Source organism: Larimichthys crocea, unplaced genomic scaffold (assembly GCF_000972845.2).
Source record: "Larimichthys crocea isolate SSNF unplaced genomic scaffold, L_crocea_2.0 scaffold146, whole genome shotgun sequence".
Lineage (NCBI taxonomy): Eukaryota > Metazoa > Chordata > Actinopteri > Sciaenidae > Larimichthys > Larimichthys crocea.
Genome location: NW_020852003.1, coordinates 58,113 through 76,518, shown reverse-complemented (window position 1 = coordinate 76,518; position 18,406 = coordinate 58,113). Strand labels below are relative to the sequence as shown.

General features: G+C 45.5%; 2 protein-coding genes and 3 non-coding genes across 6 annotated transcripts in view; 1 reads left to right on the top strand and 4 right to left on the bottom strand.

Annotated features, from left to right (window-relative positions):
• Nucleotides 1-3,449: 3,449 nt before the first annotated feature.
• trnae-uuc (transfer RNA glutamic acid (anticodon UUC)) lies at nt 3,450-3,521 on the bottom strand. The gene has a single exon. It is a non-coding gene; the product is annotated as a tRNA-Glu (tRNA).
• Nucleotides 3,522-4,036: 515 nt separating this feature from the next.
• Nucleotides 4,037-4,108, bottom strand: trnae-uuc (transfer RNA glutamic acid (anticodon UUC)). Its single transcript has one exon. It is a non-coding gene; the product is annotated as a tRNA-Glu (tRNA).
• Nucleotides 4,109-4,140: 32 nt separating this feature from the next.
• The window catches only part of znf365 (zinc finger protein 365), a 39,018-nt gene continuing 24,752 nt past the window's right edge, over nt 4,141-18,406 (bottom strand). Inside the window, exon 7 of one of the 2 annotated variants that reach the window (XM_010755457.3) lies at nt 4,141-5,181. In XM_010755457.3, coding sequence (XP_010753759.2) covers nt 5,097-5,181 — 85 coding nt within the window. In that variant the 3' untranslated portion in view covers nt 4,141-5,096. The remainder of the gene's footprint in view (nt 5,182-18,406) is intronic. The other variant, XM_019274513.2, reaches the window with a different exon arrangement.
• Nucleotides 4,433-4,504, bottom strand: trnae-uuc (transfer RNA glutamic acid (anticodon UUC)). The gene has a single exon. It is a non-coding gene; the product is annotated as a tRNA-Glu (tRNA).
• Nucleotides 10,050-12,116, top strand: LOC104928251 (early growth response protein 2b). Its single transcript, XM_010742499.3, has 2 exons — nt 10,050-10,531; nt 10,619-12,116. The coding sequence occupies exons 1-2, from the start codon at nt 10,423-10,425 to the stop codon at nt 11,650-11,652; spliced, it is 1,143 nt and encodes a 380-aa protein (XP_010740801.2). The 5' UTR covers nt 10,050-10,422; the 3' UTR covers nt 11,653-12,116.

The following is an 18,406-nucleotide window of genomic DNA, read 5'->3' as shown; positions in this document are numbered from 1 at the left end:
GTATGTATGTATGTATGTATGTTATATATATGTTTAAATATCTTATCTCTGAATATAAAAAATCTAACTATATAATTTTTTTGTGGCAAAAAATCAGATTCTAAGGATTTTTCAAAAGTCATTATTGAGTCTCAACAACAAGATTCCTCAGAGTTTGAGTTGAAAAGCACAAACTGGGTTAGTAAATTAAATATATATACTATTTCTCTTATAATAGGCGGATTAGTATGCTTGTTCCCACCAACTGTTCTCTTACAACTTTATTACGGTTGGGCAGGATAGTGCCGGACTTGCATTTCCTTCCCCACAGGGAAGGGGTGGAGGAGAGGAGGCCCTCTAGGACTCTTGTTAAAGAGCCCTCGTTAGATGGGGGGGGAGGACGGACTTTTTTTGGAAACGTTTTTTTTTTCTAAAATCAACAGGCCCATGGTAGGATGAATTATTTGGTATGGATTTATGATTGGTTTGCTTTATTTCTTGGTATTTTGTGCATTTTTGCGGATTTTTGGTTTTTTTCTTTGTTGCATGCAGTGCGAAATAAGAAAAGTCCATTCACAGATTTGCGTCTAATGTTTCTGGTGTGTTGTAAATGGAACAGCGTACACATTGTATCTACATACTATCGTATTGTTTCAGGCGACCCCACTCGGCAAAATAAAGCAATTATACTCCCGGCGTGGGGGGAAAAGGTATCAAACAAAAACCGTGGTCTCGGGGCAGCGGGTACTGGCCTGGTGCGTTACACATCCTTACACGCTCATCGTGTGTGTCTCGGTATTCTGTGTTTTGCTTCTCTCCAGGCTTCGTCTACTCTACTGCTCAGTGATTGGGGCGACAATCTCTCCCGGTGATCTATAGCGAACCCCGCTCCCTCTGTACCCACGGGCGTGGGAGAGACTCACACATCTTATCAACACTTTGCGACAGATTTTTCATCAAAAACGTAATCGGTCTTGGACCGTGATTCGTGCCCCGTGATACCACCGACTACGTATCTTCCCCTTTTTTTTCCCGATACCGCCCCCGACCTCCCCCCCCCCCTCCTTTCCCCCCCATCCCCCCCCCCTACCCTCGTCACACTTTCGTTCCCCACCCCAACCCCTTCCCTTTTTTCCCCCCCCTCCCCCCTTTCCCCCACCCCTCCCCCCCCCCCATCCCTTTCCCTCCCCCCCCCTCTTCCCCCCTCCCCCTCCCCCCCCCCTCCTCCACCCCCCCTACCCCCACCCCCCCCCTACCCCCCCCCCCCCCATACACTTCAACAACACTCTCAACTACTTGGGATCGCCACAAATGAACTGCATGAACTTATTTTATTGTGAACATTCTCCAGTGATGTTTTGTGTTGAATGCGATTTTGTTCTTTGGTTCTTGACACCTAAATTGAACGTTGTTGTTGGTTTAAAACCCTTGATATGCTTTTGAAATTTATTTTTGTGAAGGCCGGCGTATCTTTTTTGTTTGGGATTAACAGATTGATTAAATAACCTTTCCTTTACAGATATTTTGGTGACCCGAATTCATTTTGTAGCTGGGGCTATCTGCTAGCGGGACTTTTGTTGTTAATCAGATACTTTTAAATTTACTCATTATTCTTTTCTATTTGAAGAGTGACAGGTTGATTTATGCTCCTGTCTGGCGCCCAACTTATGCTATATGAGTATCTGTTTTAAGACCTACGCTACAATATCTTATCTCTGAATATAAAAAATCTAACTATATAATTTTTTTGTGGCAAAAAATCAGATTCTAAGGATTTTTCAAAAGTCATTATTGAGTCTCAACAACAAGATTCCTCAGAGTTTGAGTTGAAAAGCACAAACTGGGTTAGTAAATTAAATATATATACATTTATCTTTATAATTAGGAGGATTAGTAATCTTGTTACCACCAACTGTCTTCTTACACTTTATTACGGTCTAATTTATCCGTATCTTTCATACCGTTATACAGTTTGGGCACTTTTCCTACGACACAGTCACACGCCTTAAAAAACTCCAGATACTAACTGTTTATGATATCAGTATCTCTCAGGTACGTGTTTTTATTTAAAAGGTATATTCAAGTCATGAAAATATTCCAGCGCACTTCAAGACTTACTTTAAATTTAGTCAACTCGCCAACCTTTAGATCTTCATCCTCCAAGGTTTCTCATGTTTTTTTGATGAGGTCAATTTACTATCAAATTTAGAGCTACCAAATTATGGAATAACCTTTCCCACCTTCTCTATAAGATGTTACAAAAGATATTTAAAATATAACTTAACTCATTTTGAAATTCTAACATAGCCTACACAAACACACTTTTATATCATGTTTTTGTTTTTACATTGCAATTATTGTTTTTATCATAATTATATTATTCCCTTAAATAAGCCTCTCTCTGCACTTTACATTATTTGTTTTCTATGTCATTTTAACTGTGCAAATTATATATATATATATATATATATATATATATTATATAGATATATTGGGATCGTCGTGTGCATAAAAATAAAAATAAATAAATAAATAAATAAATAAATAACCAACCCATATGAAGACTTAAACATTTTAGTAGAAGTGCCTCTTCGTTCCAGCTGGAACCAATAAATCTAAACAAATAAAGCACAATATTAAATTAATAAATCACTTCATACATCAGGCACTTTGTCTGTTTCAGGTTTATGAAGTGACCAGTGGCGAGCAGCAATCCATCTGCTGAGGACCGTCCACCCACTCGGCCCCCTGAGGACACTGAGGGGGGTTGCCCTTTCGCTCCGTCAACACACACACACACATTTATGCATGTATGGATTCAAACACACGTGTGACAACAATAAAAAACTCCTTTTGCTGTTTACTCACATATTACGCCGAAATTTCCTTTGCTAACGGAGAGTTAGCAACACAAGCTAACGTAACTTAGATTAGATATATACCTTATTTATTTATCCCACCACGGGGAAATTCACTTGTAACAGCAGCAAGATAGAAAAACAAAAGTAGAAGAGGCCAAAAAAAACAAAAACACAATAAACAGACAGTTTATTACTATGCTACTATTACTATTACATGACGTGTACCTAAGACGTTACACGTCATGGCATAGTAAAAACGTCCAACGGCCATCCAGCCAGTGCCGTCTATTCGCTACATGTTTTACTGACCATCACCTAAGACAAGTCAGTACATATCCAGGTTTCAACTAATGTGGAGTTTGAAGTGGAAGGTTACATTTCCCAGACTGGGAGTTGAACGCGAGTGAAAACCAGGAATCCTAACCGCTAAACCATATGGGACACACAACCAAGGAAAGGCCTGAAAACAGCCGCCGTGTTGATATAGTAAATACTTTTCAAAGCAAGATCTTACATGGTAACTTCAGCTAGCAAGTTGGCTATTGTTCATATAGCTTCATACTGGGTTTTCATGTGTTTGTTTCCGTGTATAGAGTTCCATGTATGTAGTTCCCATACCGGGAGTCGAACCCAGGCCGCCTGGGTGAAAACCAGGAATCCTAACCGTTAGACCATATGGGACATATTTTTAATATCACAATATTCCTTTACATACCATATTTTCCAGACTATAAGCCACTACTTTTTTCTCACGCTTTGAACCTTATACAGAGATGCGGCTTTTCTATTGGTTTTTCTTCAGCCGCCAGGGGCGCTCTAACAAAATAACTAAACTAACTAAATATCTAATTTCTCAACCTGGTTATCAGCAGCTTAAATATGTAAATTTGTATAATTTTTTTAAAAATGTAGTGGGTGTGGCTTATATTCAGGTGTGCTCTGTAGTCCGGAAAATGGAGTAGTTAGGATTCCACTACTACTACTCTTTGCTAAGTTAACCGTTTGATAGTGTTAATGTTTGAAACACTACTAAACTGTAAGTTTAGGCAGGAAGTGGTGGAATGCTAATGTTAGCTGTTGTTTACCGTAGCTAATCTGTCCAAGTCAACATGGTAACGTTGCAGAGGAAGTTGTAGAAAGTTGGCCAACAGAAGTTTGTAGCCTTTCACGTGTTTCCATGTAGTGAAAACTTAGAGTTCCCATACCGGGAGTCGAACCCGGGCCGCCTGGGTGAAAACCAGGAATCCTAACCGCTAGACCATATGGGACATGTTCACAAAAAGACAATTGCCGCCATCCAGACATGGTATGCGATTTATCTATATTTACGGTTTATGGCACATTTTACAACAGACCTTGACATACTTTGTTAGCTATCTAACGTTAGCATCCCACTACTGCCTATAGCTGAAGAAACCGTTTGACAGTGTTAATGTTAGAAACACTATCAAACGGTAACGTTAGCTTTTGTAGCTAATGTGTTGTTTACAGCGTAGTACGACCTGATGTCCCTCCGTATGTTCACTGTCCATCCTCCAAATCAATGTGGTTACATTAGCTAGGAAGTTATAGCCTTTCATGAAAAGTTGCAGTTCCCATACCGGGAGTCGAACCCGGGCCGCCTGGGTGAAAACCAGGAATCCTAACCGCTAGACCATATGGGACATGTTCATAAGAAGAAAATGGCTGCCATCCATTGCTTTCTTTTTCAGACACATAGATTAAAAACTCTAAGATTTAAATTACATTTACTGTGCAGACAAACATTAGTCAACCCAAAAGAATTTAGTTATCAGTTATAATGAAGACTTTCCAAAGATGCCGAACATGTTAGAACGTTAGTGTTAGGACATTTGTTCAGAGTGTTTGTGGTCGTTCTTCATCTCCATCTTTAGCAGCTCCGGCCTCCACGTCCAGCCAAAGAAACATCTCTCTGTTACAATCTGCCGTCCAGCAGAAAACCCTCTTCATTACCATAACAATTTTAACTGCGAGGGTGGAAGCAAAGTGAGGTGGGAACAATCGTATTGTTTCTCCCCCCTACACTCTCTCTCTCTCTCTCTCTCTCTCTCTCTCTGTCCACATCTCTCTCTATCTTTTTGTCACTGACATCCCACTCGGACCCCGGGTGACGATGACCCTTTCCGGGGGCGAGGCAGAAATCCAGAGCGGGTAACTTTGTGGTCAAACGTTTGGCTTCATTCACCTCGAGAAGCATCTCCGATCCATCTCCATCGTACCCATCTCTTCATCTGTTCATCTGTTCGTCATCTGCCTCTGTGGAGAGCGAGGAGGAAGGAAGAGGAAGAGGAGGCCGGCTGGACGTCGTCTCGGTCGGACCCTGACGGAGAACAAGGAGGATTTCTCTTCACGGCAGGTTTAAAGTGAGTTTGAGGCTCGTTCTTTTGTCACATGGGGAAGCTGGTGGAGGGAGATCTTTGCAGATCTGGAAACTAAAGTCTTTGAGGCTTTTTAGGGGGTTGATTTCTGGTTGTTCTGTGTCTCCTGAAGCTCAACTTTAAGATCTGGTTACATCAATAAACATGAGAGGGTTCATGTGTTTTAGAAGATTAGAACATGCTTTAATAACGTGTGAAATGATGTGTGAAACACGTTCAGATGAGATAAGAAGATGTTTTGAAGAAGGAAAATAATGTGAAAATATGATTCTTGTAAAGGTTTTCTTCTGCGGTAGTTCTCTTAGTAAAATCAGGATAAAATATCCTCTAATACTTTATATTGTTTGCACATTTCTCTGCTGTGAGGACAGAAATTTAAAGATGCCAGTAAAAGGCTAGTGAAAGTTCCGCCTTCTTAAATGTGAAGATTTGCTGTTTTATTTTGTCTTCTAAAAGGTACAAACCTTCAAAATAAAAGCTGAAGTTAGACCCTAAAGTGGTTCTTTATGGAGAACATTCATCAGTCCTGCAGGGCACATCAAATAATTACATTTATTATGAAGTTAAACCAGAAGTTAGTTCATTTTCATTCATTTTTAATGCACCATTGGGTGAATTACTTCTTTAATTAGTTCTTTATGACTTTATATAAAGAAGAAGTTTGTTTTGGTGTTTTTGGTGCTAAACAAACTGAAAGATATAAACAATATAAATTCATGTCCAGTATGTTTTTAGGATGAAAAGGGCAGCACAGTTTGTTTGAGATATTTAACATTTAACGTGAAGATAAAGATAATTTCTACATAAAGCAGCTGCTAGTTAAAGACGCGTCTGTTCAAACTGCATCTCTGTTGGTTTTTATCAAAAGAGACTTAAAGAAGCAGAAAATTATTTATTAGTTATTAAATTACTTAACAGCAAAAAAGGTTCTCAGAGTGTATTCAGCTAAATATTTTGAGGATGAAATGAGCTCAGGGAAGTTATTTAAAGTTATATATGAGGAAAAACTGTTGATGCTAATTAGATTGTTTGTTTTAATTGGTGTAAATAGTTACAATTTAAATACAATTTAATGCATTTCTATTGAAACTTTCTTTCTTAAGACTGTTCTGAAAGCAGCAGATTTAAGAATGATATTTATAACCATATTTTTGTGGCTGCCGTCATGTTGTCCATGCATGTGCAACATTTCCTTTGTGTTGATGCGTTCTTCACAGATTATCGAGTATTATTTCACTTTGTGCTCCTCTGACTGGACGACCTTATGAAACTCATTGGTAAACCTGATATCAGAGGAAAGCGGCGACACTTTCTGGCTTGCGTAGATACTGTTGAAGCCATTCACAGCGGCTCCGTGTCATTGACGTGCCTGTCTATTATCCGACACTCAGCAGTCAATACGTTTCCCATGAATATGCAATCGCTGCCATTGACGGCTCGGTCGGAGGGTTCATCGCCTGAACCTTTTTCCACGAAGCCCTGACTCCTCATCTGACGATCATCTGCAGGCTGGTGGAGAGTTTAAAAAAAATGAGAAAGAGATGATTTATGGCACTTTACTGACACGACGCCTACGTGTTTATTAAGTCTTACGGTGCTTCATGAGGTACTTTAAGGCCTCGCAGATCATTTATCAAACATTTACTTGGAGTGTTTCGTAATCTAACAGCGCCACGGGGTGAAACCAGGAGAAATGTTTTGTTCCTAAATGAATCATCCACAGTTTAAAAGAAACACCTACAGCTTCTGGTAGCAGAAAATTCAGATGATTTATGGCGTCTATTTAAAGTCTGAGCATCTTTTGTTGGGATAAAATGATTCAACCTAATGTCAGCACGGATCAAATCTTTCACAGAACGAGGGAGTTTGTCCAAACTTCACAAAGATCATCAACTCTTCAACAAGATGTGGTGGATAGAATCAGGTTTGAGGCGTCTAGACGTCAAACGAACGTGAAGAACTCGATTAAAAGTGGATTACTGTTGGCGTAAAGCCAGTCTGAGGCAAAATCTTGATATTTCTTCATTAAAGCGACCTTTTTTGTTTCGTTAATGCTCCCGTAGGTGTCAATACGACGCCTCGGAGGTCACGCATGTTGCCCGAACAGCAGATGACTCCATTAAAAACCTCAAAGAAAGCCTCAGAACGGGGGTAGTTTGGTTGTTTTTTGTTGGGTTTTTTCGTTGACGTTCGGTTGCAAAAATGGTAAAGAGGGTCGGCGGCAGGCGGTAAGCCCGACCTGAGCGTCGTTTTTTTTCCGAGAGAGACGAAGACAAAGATCCATATTAACAAAAAAAGCCCCGCAGATGACAGATGATTAATCGGCGTGGTGGGGTCTGCCGAGCCGCCGGACCCCCGGCTGACACCCTGAGCCACCAAACACAAAACCAAAAACCCCCCAGAGCCTCGGCGGCCCGGAGGAGCGTGGGCGAAGGGTGGAAGCAGGGCACCGTCCCCACGGAGCTGTGTGTGTGTGGAGAGAGAAAGATTGTGTGTGTGTGTGTGTGTGTGTGTGTGTGTGTGGGTGGATTTGTGTGTGTTTGTTCGACAGATCCTGACACAGAAAGTGTGTGTATGTTGCAGAAGTAAAGTGTGTATTTTTGCATGCATGTGTGTGTGTGGGAGTGTTTCCTAAATGTGTGCATTCTAAGTGTGTTCACTGCAGTGTGTGTGTGTGTGTGTCGACCAAACCCCCATCTGCCACAGGGTGGGCGGCTCGCCACACAACGACAATACACACCAACATTTTTGTAACTGTGGGCGTTCAAAAGGCTCGGAGAGCTGCAGTCCTCCTGCTCGCTCTGTGCGTCTCCACAGCTCAGCGATCCGCCTTCATCCTGATCAACTCTCCAATCAGCAGATCAATAAATCAGAGCGCCACGGCCTCAGTGTGTTCACTCGTCTACACTCCAGAATCTTTCCTGTTAAAGCTTCTAATGTGAACCGCAGACGAGAAGCAGCAAACTTCTGTTTCTAACGCTGATTTCTATGAACTGCAGATAGCACTATGAGCTAGCATCAGCGTGAACCTTCCAGTGAACACCAACCAAACTCACAGATCCAGAGAAAGATACAAAAGAACCTCTGAGACCTCCATAAGAACCACTAAAACCTCTAAAAGAACCTTTGAGACGTCCATAAGAACCCCTAAAACATCTAAAAGAACCTCTGAGACCGCCATAAGAACCCCTAAAACCTCTAAAAGAACCTCTGAGACCTCCATAAGAACCCCTAAAACCTCTAAAAGAACCTCTGAGACGTCCATAAGAACCACTAAACATCCAAAAGAACCTTTGAGACGTCCATAAGAACCCCTAAAACCTCTAAAAGAACCTTTGAGATGTCCATAAGAACCCTTAAAACCTCTAAAAGAACCTCTGAGACCTCCATAAGAACCCCTAAAACCTCTAAAAGAACCTCTGAGACCTCCATAAGAACCCCTAAAACCTCTAAAAGAACCTCTGAGACGTCCATAAGAACCCCTAAAACCTCTAAAAGAACCTCTGAGACCTCCATAAGAACCACTAAACATCCAAAAGAACCTTTGAGATGTCCATAAGAACCCCTAAAACTTCTAAAAGAACCTTTGAGATGTCCATAAGAACCCCTAAAACTTCTAAAAGAACCTTTGAGACCTCCATAAGAACCACTAAAACCTCTAAAAGAACCTCCAAGCGTGCAAAAGAACCTCTAGAATCAATGAAAAAACCTCCTAAAGAACCTCTGAAACATCTGAACCCTCCTAAAGAACCTCTAGGATCCATTTACTGTTATATTTGGGAACGCACAGGGAGGGGCTTCTCATAGACACTGACGTTTACAGTAGCCCACAGTGAATGTGTGTTACACCTGCACCGACCGCCTTCGACCTTCCAGTGAACATCGAGCTTAGCTACTGAGCTACTTTAGCAAGTGTTTAGGCTAAAGCTGTTTTATTGTTAATGTTGGAGGGGAAGGTAACCTTGACAGGAAGTACTCAAACATGCACAACGAGTTGCACTGTGGGTAATGTATGCCCCAGGTTTTGATAGGGCAGTTTGAGCTAACAAACTGAGCTAACAGCAGCTAACAAACTGAGCTAACATGAGCTAACAGCAGCTAACAAACTGAGCTAACAGCAGCTAACAGACTGAGCTAACATGAGCTAACAGCAGCTAACAGACTGAGCTAACATGAGCTAACAGCAGCTAACAGACTGAGCTAACATGAGCTAACAGCAGCTAACAGACTGAGCTAACATGAGCTAACAGCAGCTAACAGACTGAGCTAACATGAGCTAACAGCAGCTAACAGACTGAGCTAACATGAGCTAACAGCAGCTAACAGACTGAGCTAACATGAGCTAACAGCAGCTAACAGACTGAGCTAACATGAGCTAACAGCAGCTAACAGACTGAGCTAACATGAGCTAACAGCAGCTAACAGACTGAGCTAACATGAGCTAACAGACTGAGTTAACATGATCTAACAGCAGCTAACAGACTGAGCTAACATGAGTTAACAGCAGCTAACAAACTGAGCTAACATTAGCTAACAGCAGCTAACAGACTGAGTTAATATGAGTTAACAGCAGCTAACAGACTGAGCTAACATGAGCTAACAGCAGCTACAGCTGTCAGCAGTTTACTTCACTGTCCATCATAAACTCTGTAAATCACAGAGTTGTGTGTGTGTGTGTGTGTGTGATTGTTGTTAAAACGTGTCTCTGACATAGATGAATCATCTCAGTGTGTGTGTGTGTGTGTGTGTGTGTGTGTGTGTGTGTGTGCGCGCGCGTGCTCAATGTATCCGGATACCGACCATATAAGAAGACGCAGCAGCTCCTCTGCGCGCGCACCGGACGATCCATGTATGGAGCGGAGCGTGACCGGAATTCCTCCTGATGGAGCTCCTCCATCACTTTAATGTTTGAATCTCCGTGAGCGTGAAGGAGGCGGGAAGCACGTGCTGATGTTTGGCGTTGATTTGTTTCCACGTGTCGTCACGGCTCCTCCACCAGCTCCCTGTTGTTGTTGTTGTTGTTGTTGTTGTTTGGCTCTTTAAAGTCCATATATGGGTAATGACGTCACGGGACACCCAGAGATCCCCCCATCACGTCCTTTATAACCCACAATGCACCGATCCAGCAGATACTTACTGAGGGAAACCTCCATCATGTCTGAGAGTCTGAGGCATCAGGCAGCATGAGCGCGAGGCTGCTGGATCAGGTGTCGGTGTCTCTGCGCAGCCAGGTGGAGGCAGGTGCGGTTGTGTTTAAGGAGGAGGCTGTAGGTGAAGAGGAGCATGGCGGTGGTAAGATGTTCAGACCGCTTCAGGTGTGACAGCGGGATGTGTGCTTGTCAGTCTAACAGGTTGCTCCTCCTGTCTTCCTGTCTCCAGGTGATCACGGCTCACCTGAGCTCGGCGACTTGGCGCACTACCTGGCAACTTTACGCGCGCATCCGGTGGCGTTTACCGGCAAGTTCTCGGTGGATTCCAGAGGTGCGGGAGCACCGTGGACACCTGGGGACGTCATCAACGTGGTCAGCGCTGACATCGCCGTCCCGGAGTCACCTTCAGCATCACCTGAGATCTACACAGGTGGAGGAGGAGGAGGAGGAGGAGGAGCGGACGCAGGGGACGGTGCCATGGCGCACGGCCAGCCGGACATCAGCCACATGTACGCGCCCCCTCATCCACACCCACACCCCCACCCGGCCCCGTCCTACTGCAGCGCGGATATGTACCAGGATCCGTCAGCAGGGGGGTACCTGGCGACCTCCACCTGCGCCGTGTCCTACCACCCGCCCCCGTCCTACAGCTCGGTGCCCAAACCGACCGTGGACGGCGCCGCGCTGCTGTCCATCATGCCCGAGTACGGAGGCTTCTACCAGCAGAGCTGCCAGAGAGACCTCCAGAGCGGCTTCCCGGAGCGGAAGTCCCTCCCGTACCCGCTGGACCCCCTCCGGGTGCCTCCGCCTCTCACGCCGCTCAACACCATCAGGAACTTTACGCTTGGCGCGCCATCACCGGCTGCCGACGGCCCGATGGCCGCCGCTTTCCCCGGCCACCAGAACCTCCCACTCAGGCCCATCCTAAGACCCAGGAAGTACCCGAACCGACCGAGCAAGACGCCCGTCCACCAGAGGCCGTACCCGTGCCCGGCGGAGAGCTGTGACCGCAGGTTCTCCCGGTCGGACGAGCTGAGCAGACACCTGCGCATCCACACCGGCCACAAACCTTTCCAGTGCCGCATCTGCATGCGCAACTTCAGCCGCAGCGACCACCTCACCACCCACATCCGCACGCACACCGGGGAGAAGCCGTTCTCCTGCGACCAGTGCGGGAGGAAGTTCGCCCGGAGCGACGAGAGGAGGCGGCACATGAAGATCCACCTCCGGCAGAAGGAGAAGAAGTCCTCCGCGTCCTCCTAATCCTCACCGCGCACGGAGCTCCACGCATGCTGCTGAATGTAAACTCTGAATCACGCAGCCAACAGCCCGCGACTCCACCCTGAAGCTTAACTTATATGAGATGTAAATGTCTCCATCTCCTCAGGGATCAAAGTAACAATCCAGGTGAGCCGCACCTGAAGGTGGGGGCTTTACTGCTGCTGACGGTGGTTCGGTTTCCATTGATGCACAAAAAAAAAACACAAAGTCACACAAAAAAGATTCCTGATGGAGCAGCTCCACCTTCACAAACCGATATTTAAAGCCAGGCTCAGTGTTTTATATGACACACTGTAAAAAGTGTTAACACTGTTTTTACGGTAAAAACAACAACAACTGGCAGCTGTGGTTTACAGAATTTTACCGTAAATATACGGTATAACTTTTTCTAATATTAGTACTGTTCATTTTACAGTTACCACATAAATACAAGTTTTTTCATCAAAAGGAACACACTTAAAAAAAAAGATGATATATATAAATAGATTTTAAGTGTTTTACTGTAAATTTTTAATGCCGTATAATTAAACGTTCTTCATGACATATTAGTGTTTTACGGTAATGAACTGTCAGCTGTGGTTGCCTGATTTTTACAGTATAACCATTTCTAATATTACGGTAAAAGGATGTTATTACTGTCGATTTTCATTTGGCGTTTTAAAAAGTCTGCAGATTTTACTTAACCGGTAAAAGACCGTAAAATATATCACTCAATATTACAGTGTTCTACTGTAGACTGAACCGTCTCTAATATAAAATATTCTGTATAAACGCCCTGAAAATGTCTAAGTGAATAAAGTTTTACGGTAAAAAACTGGCAGCTGTGGTTGACAGAATTTTGCCGTAATAAAAACTTTTTCTATTATTACAGTAAAAGGATGTTAGCCCTGTTGATTTTACAGTTACAACTACCAACCTATGACCGTCCGTAAAATATGCCATTAAATATTACAGTGATTTACTGTAATTAAAACACCATATGAATAAAGGTTTAAATATGACTGTTTAAGGTAAAACACGGTCTTTTAATATCTGCAGACTTTAACTAAATCTCACTAACGATGTTTTAAGCGGTGCGTTCACTGTTCACAGGAAATGTTTGTCGGGGTGAAGACAGGGAGCGACAACAGAGTGATGTCACAGTGCACCTGAGAGGCGCTGTGAGGTCACGAATCAGGGCGGGGCTACAGGTGTGACACTCAGCAAAATGAAGCTTTTTTTTAAAACCTGTTTTTTTTTTTATGATTGGAGACGTGGAGGTGATTTTAATGTTCTATATCTGACAGCCTGATCATTTCTACCTGATGAATGTGAGCGAACGAGTCACTGAACAAAAATAAAAGTTTTGTTTTTGTGTTTGATCATTTTTATGCAAACGAGTTGAGCACTAGAGCTTTTTATTCTGCTGGACTGACGATGCTTCTTGTCAATGCAAATAAATGTTGACCTGTCGAGTTGATGTGGCTCTCTGCTGTCGCTGCTTTTAGCTCTGTGAAAACATGTCAGGAACCAATAACCAACACTCAGACAACCTTATCATGCTTTAACCATCACCTAGTGTTTCTGTAGCGTTGTCAGAACGTTCCAAAACAAACATAACATCAGCTTGAAGTGCGCTGTCCCTTTAAGAAATATGATAACAATTCATTATGTGTCCGTAACAACTCGAGATAAAGGACGTCACATGATCACAGGCTGACTGTCAGTTCAGCATCAATATAATCCAAATTCAAGGCCTTTTTCAAGGACTTTCCAGGCCCAATTTTCTCAAATTCAAGGACCAAACACAGCAGAATTTCAGACACAGATAAATGTTTTTCATAAAGAGAACGAGCAGAACATTAAAGGACCAGTGTGAAGGATGTAGTAGCATTTAGTTGCTGATTGCAACACCCTCGCCTCACCCAGTCGTCCTCAGTGTGAAGGTGAAACTTGAACGTGAAGAGACAGCGTTTAGTTTGTCCATTGTGGGCTGCTGTAGAAACATGTTAGACTCTGTGGAAGAGGACCCTTGAATCTAACACACAAACATCACATTTCAAGGACTTTCCAGGCCCAATCTACTCTGCAGGACGTCACGGAGACTATGTCTAGGTTTTAGACGGTCTGCGGGGACGTCACGGAGACTACGTCCAGGTTTTAGACAGTCTGCGGGGACGTCACAGAGACTACGTCCAGGTTTTAGACAGTCTGCGGGGACGTCACGGAGACTACGTCCAGGTTTTAGACAGTCTGCGGGGACGTCACAGAGACTACGTCCAGGTTTTAGACAGTCTGCGAGGACGTCATGAAGACTACGTCCAGGTTTTAGACAGTCTGCGAGGACGTCAGGGAGACTACGTCCAGGTTTTAGACAGTCTGCGGGGACGTCACAGAGACTACGTCCAGGTTTTAGACAGTCTGCGGGGACGTCACAGAGACTACGTCCAGGTTTTTAGACAGTCTGCGGGGACGTCACGAGACTAATCCAGGTTTTAGACAGTCTGCGGGGACGTCACGGGAGACACGTCCAGGTTTTAGACAGTCTGCGGGGACGTCACAGAGACTACGTCCAGGTTTTAGACAGTCTGCGGGGACGTCACGGAGACTACGTCCAGTTTTAGACAGTCTGCGGGGACGTCACAGAGACTACGTCCAGGTTTTAGACAGTCTGCGGGGACGTCACAGAGACTACGTCCAGGTTTTAGACAGTCTGCGAGGACGTCATGAAGACTACGTCCAGGTTTTAGACAGTCTGCGAGGACGTCAGGGAGACTACGTCCAGGTTTTAGACAGTCGCGGGGACGTCACAGAGACTAGTCCAGGTTTTAGACAGTCTGCGGGGACGTCACAGAGACTACGTCCAGGTTTTAGACAGTCTGCGGGGACGTCACGGAGACTAAGTCCAGGTTTTAGACAGTCTGCGGGACGCACGGAGACTACGTCCAGGTTTTAGACAGTCTGCGGGGACGTCACTGAGACTACGTCACGTTTTAGACAGTCTGCGGGGACGTCACGGAGACTACGTCCAGGTTTTAGACAGTCTGCGGGGACGTCACAGTGACTACGTCCAGGTTTTAGACAGTCTGTGACAGTCACGGAGACTACGTCCAGGTTTTAGACAGTCTGCGGGGACGTCACAGAGACTACGTCCAGGTTTTAGACAGTCTGCGGGCGCTCACAGAGACTACGTCCAGGTTTTAGACAGTCCTGTGACAGTCACGGAGACTAGTCCAGGTTTTTAGACAGTCTGCGGGGACTCACGGAGACTAGTCCAGGTTTTAGACAGTCTAGGGGACGTCACGGAGACTACGTCCAGGTTTAGACAGCTGCGGGGACGTCACCGAGACACGTCCAGGTTTTAGACAGTCTGTGACAGTCACGGAGACTATGTCCAGGTTTTAGACAGCTGAGGGGACGTCACGGAGACACGTCCAGGTTTTAGACAGTCTGCGGGGACCTCACGGAGACTACGTCCAGGTTTAGACAGTCTGCGGGGACGTCACAGAGACTACGTCCAGGTTTTAGACAGTCTGCGGGGACCTCACGGAGACTACGTCCAGGTTTTAGTCAGTCTGAGGGGACGTCACAGAGACTACGTCCAGGTTTTAGACAGTCTTTGTATTTCATGTTTTTGCTTCAGGCCGTTTCTCGTCAGCAGGTGTCTCTTGGTGTTTTTCTTTCCGTCGGTCTGTCCATGGCCGGTTCAAACCGTCTGTGTGTTGCGGAGATGAACTCGAGGGCACAGCAGAATGTTAAATGGCGTGTTATGTTATGGTTGCTAACTGCATGCAGGCTGCTGCTGATCTTTCATGGAGAGAGTAAACACGATAACACGACACTTTGACGTCACCGTCTGCACGCTCGCTGTGAAATCATCGCGTTGACGTCGGGCGGTCACCGTGGAGCAAAGGATGTTTTCTGAAACTGTCACGAAGCCGTATCAGCGTGAGCATCTACAGCAGGCCGACCACCGGGGGAGGCCATGAGGGCCACATGACAACCTCACAAAGCTGAGCTGAGCACAGACATCTAACCCTGGAAAACACTGGAGGAAGCAGACTGTAGTGCAGAAGTAACGAGCTGTGAATTCTTCTCTGGGACGAACTTCCAGAGTAAAACTCTGCGTGATGTCAGCGGCGGCATGTGAGGAGGAGGGGAAGAGGGGAAAGGGAAAGGAAAAAAGAAAAAAAGAAAAAAAAGAGATGAGTGAAAATAAAAGGTGTGAGGAGAGTGGAAGAAAGTGACAAAAAAATAAATCAAGGAAGTGAAGGTCCAGGAGAAGGGATAAAAAGTAATTAGGTGTCCGGAAAAATCGAGATAAAGGAAGTAAATGAGCAAAGGCGGAAGTACAGGGAAGAATAAGATAATCCAGGAAAGGACAGTTGTAAAGAAGGGTAAGGAAAGGTATCAAATTAAAGGAAGAACAAGAGGAATTTAAGACAACAGATAAGTTTATGTCATAAAGAGAAACGACGAAGAACAAATTAAAGGACCAGTGTGAAGGATGTGAGTAGATTTAGTTGCTGATTGAACACACCCCGCCTCACAGTCGCCTCAGTGGTAAGGGGAACTAAGTGAAGAGACACGTGTTAGTTTGTCCATTGTGGGCTGCTGTAGAAAACATGTTAGAGACTCTGTGGAAGAGGACCCTTGAATCTAACACACAACACAACATTTCAAGGACTTTCCAGGCCCAATCTACTCTGCAGGACGTCACGGAGAATGTCTAGGTTTTAGACGTCTGCGGGACGTCACGGAGATACATCCAGGTTTTTAGACAGTCTGGCGGGGACGTCACAGAGACTACGTCCAGGTTTTTAGACAGTCTGCGGGGACGTACAGAGACTACGTCCAGGTTTTAGACAGTCTGCGTGGCGGTGGGCACGAGGACTACTGTCAAGGTTTTAGACAGTCTGCGGGGGACGTCACAGAGACTACGTCCAGGTTTTGATACAGTCTGCGAGGACGTCATAAGACTACGTCCAGGGTTTTACAGTCTGCGAGACGTAGGGAGACTACCCAGGTTTTAGACAGTCTGCGGGGACGTCACAGAGACTACGTCCAGGTTTTAGACAGTCTGCGGGGACGTCCACGAGACTACGTCCAGGTTTGAGACAGTCTGCGGGGACGTCACGGAGACTAAGTCCAGGTTTTAAAGTCTGCGGGGACGTCACGGACTACGTCCAGTTTTAGACAGTCTGCGGGGACGTCACGGAGACTACGTCCAGGTTTTAACAGTCTGCGGGGACGTCACGGACTACGTCCAGGTTTTAGACGGTCTGCGGGGACGTCACAGTGACTACGTCCAGGTTTTAAGCAGTCTGCGGGGACGTCACAAAGACTACGTCCAGGTTTTTAGACAGTCTGCGAGGACTCATGAAGACTCGTCCAGGTTTAGACAGTCTAGGAAACGTCCAGGGAGACTAGTCCAGGTTTAGACAGTCTGCGGGGACGTCACAGAGACTACGTCCAGGTTTTAGAAGCTCTGCGGGGACGTCAGAGACTACGTCCAGGTTTTAGACAGTCTGCGGGACGTCACGGAGACTAGTCCCAGGTTTTAGACAGTCTGCGGGGACGTCACGGAGACTACGTCCAGGTTTTAGACAGTCGGCGGGACGTCACGAGACTACGTCCAGGTTTTAGACAGTCTGCGGGGACGTCCGGAGACTACGCTCCAGTGTTTACAGTCCTGCGGGGACGTCACAGTGAAGACTCCAGGTTTTAGACAGTCGGTGACAGTCACGGAGACACGGTCCAGGTTTTAGACGTCTGCGGACGTCACAGAGATACGTCCAGGTTTTTAGACAGTCTGCGGGGACGTCACGAGACTACGTCCAGGTTTTGACATCTGTGACAGTCACGGGAGACTAGTCCATGTTTAGCAGTCTGCGGGGACCTCACGGAGACATTCCAGGTTTTAGACAGTCTAGGGGACGTCACGGAACTACGTCCAGTTTTTAACAGCTGCGGGGACGTCACGAGACACTCTCAGGTTTTAGACAGTCTGGACGTGCACGGAGACTATGTCCAGGTTTTAGACAGTCTGAGGGGACGTCACGGAGACACGTCCAGGTTTTAGACAGTCTGCGGGACCTCACGGAGACTACGCAGGTTTTAGACATTCGGGGACGTCACAGAGACTACGTCCAGGTTTAGACGTGCGGGGACCTCACGGAGACTACGTCCAGGTTTTAGTCAGTCTAGGGGACGTCACAGACTACGTCCAGGTTTAACAGTCTTTGTATTTCATTTTTGCTTCAGGCCGTTCTCGTCAGCAGGTGTCTCTTGTGTTTCTTTCCGTCGGTCTGTCCATGCGCGTTCAAACCGTCTGTGTGTTGCGGATGAACTCGAGGGCACAGCAGAATGTTAAATGGCGTGTTATGTTATGGTTGCTAACTGCATGCAGGCTGCTGCTGATCTTTCTGGAAAGAGTAAACACGATAACACGACACTTTGACGTCACTCCGTCTGCACGCCCGGCTGTGAAACTCTGGTTGACGTCGGGCGGTCACCGTGGAGCAAAGGATGTTTTCTGAAACGGTCACGAAGCCGTATCAGCGTGAGCACTACACAGGCCGACCACCGGGGGAGGCCATGAGGGCCACATGACAACCTCACAAAGCTGAGCTGAGCAAAGACATCTAACCCTGGAAAACACTGGAGGAAGCAGACTGTAGTGCAGAAGTAACGAGCTGTGAATTCTTCTCTGGACGAACTCCAGAGTAAAACCTGCGTGATGTCAGCGGCTGCTTGA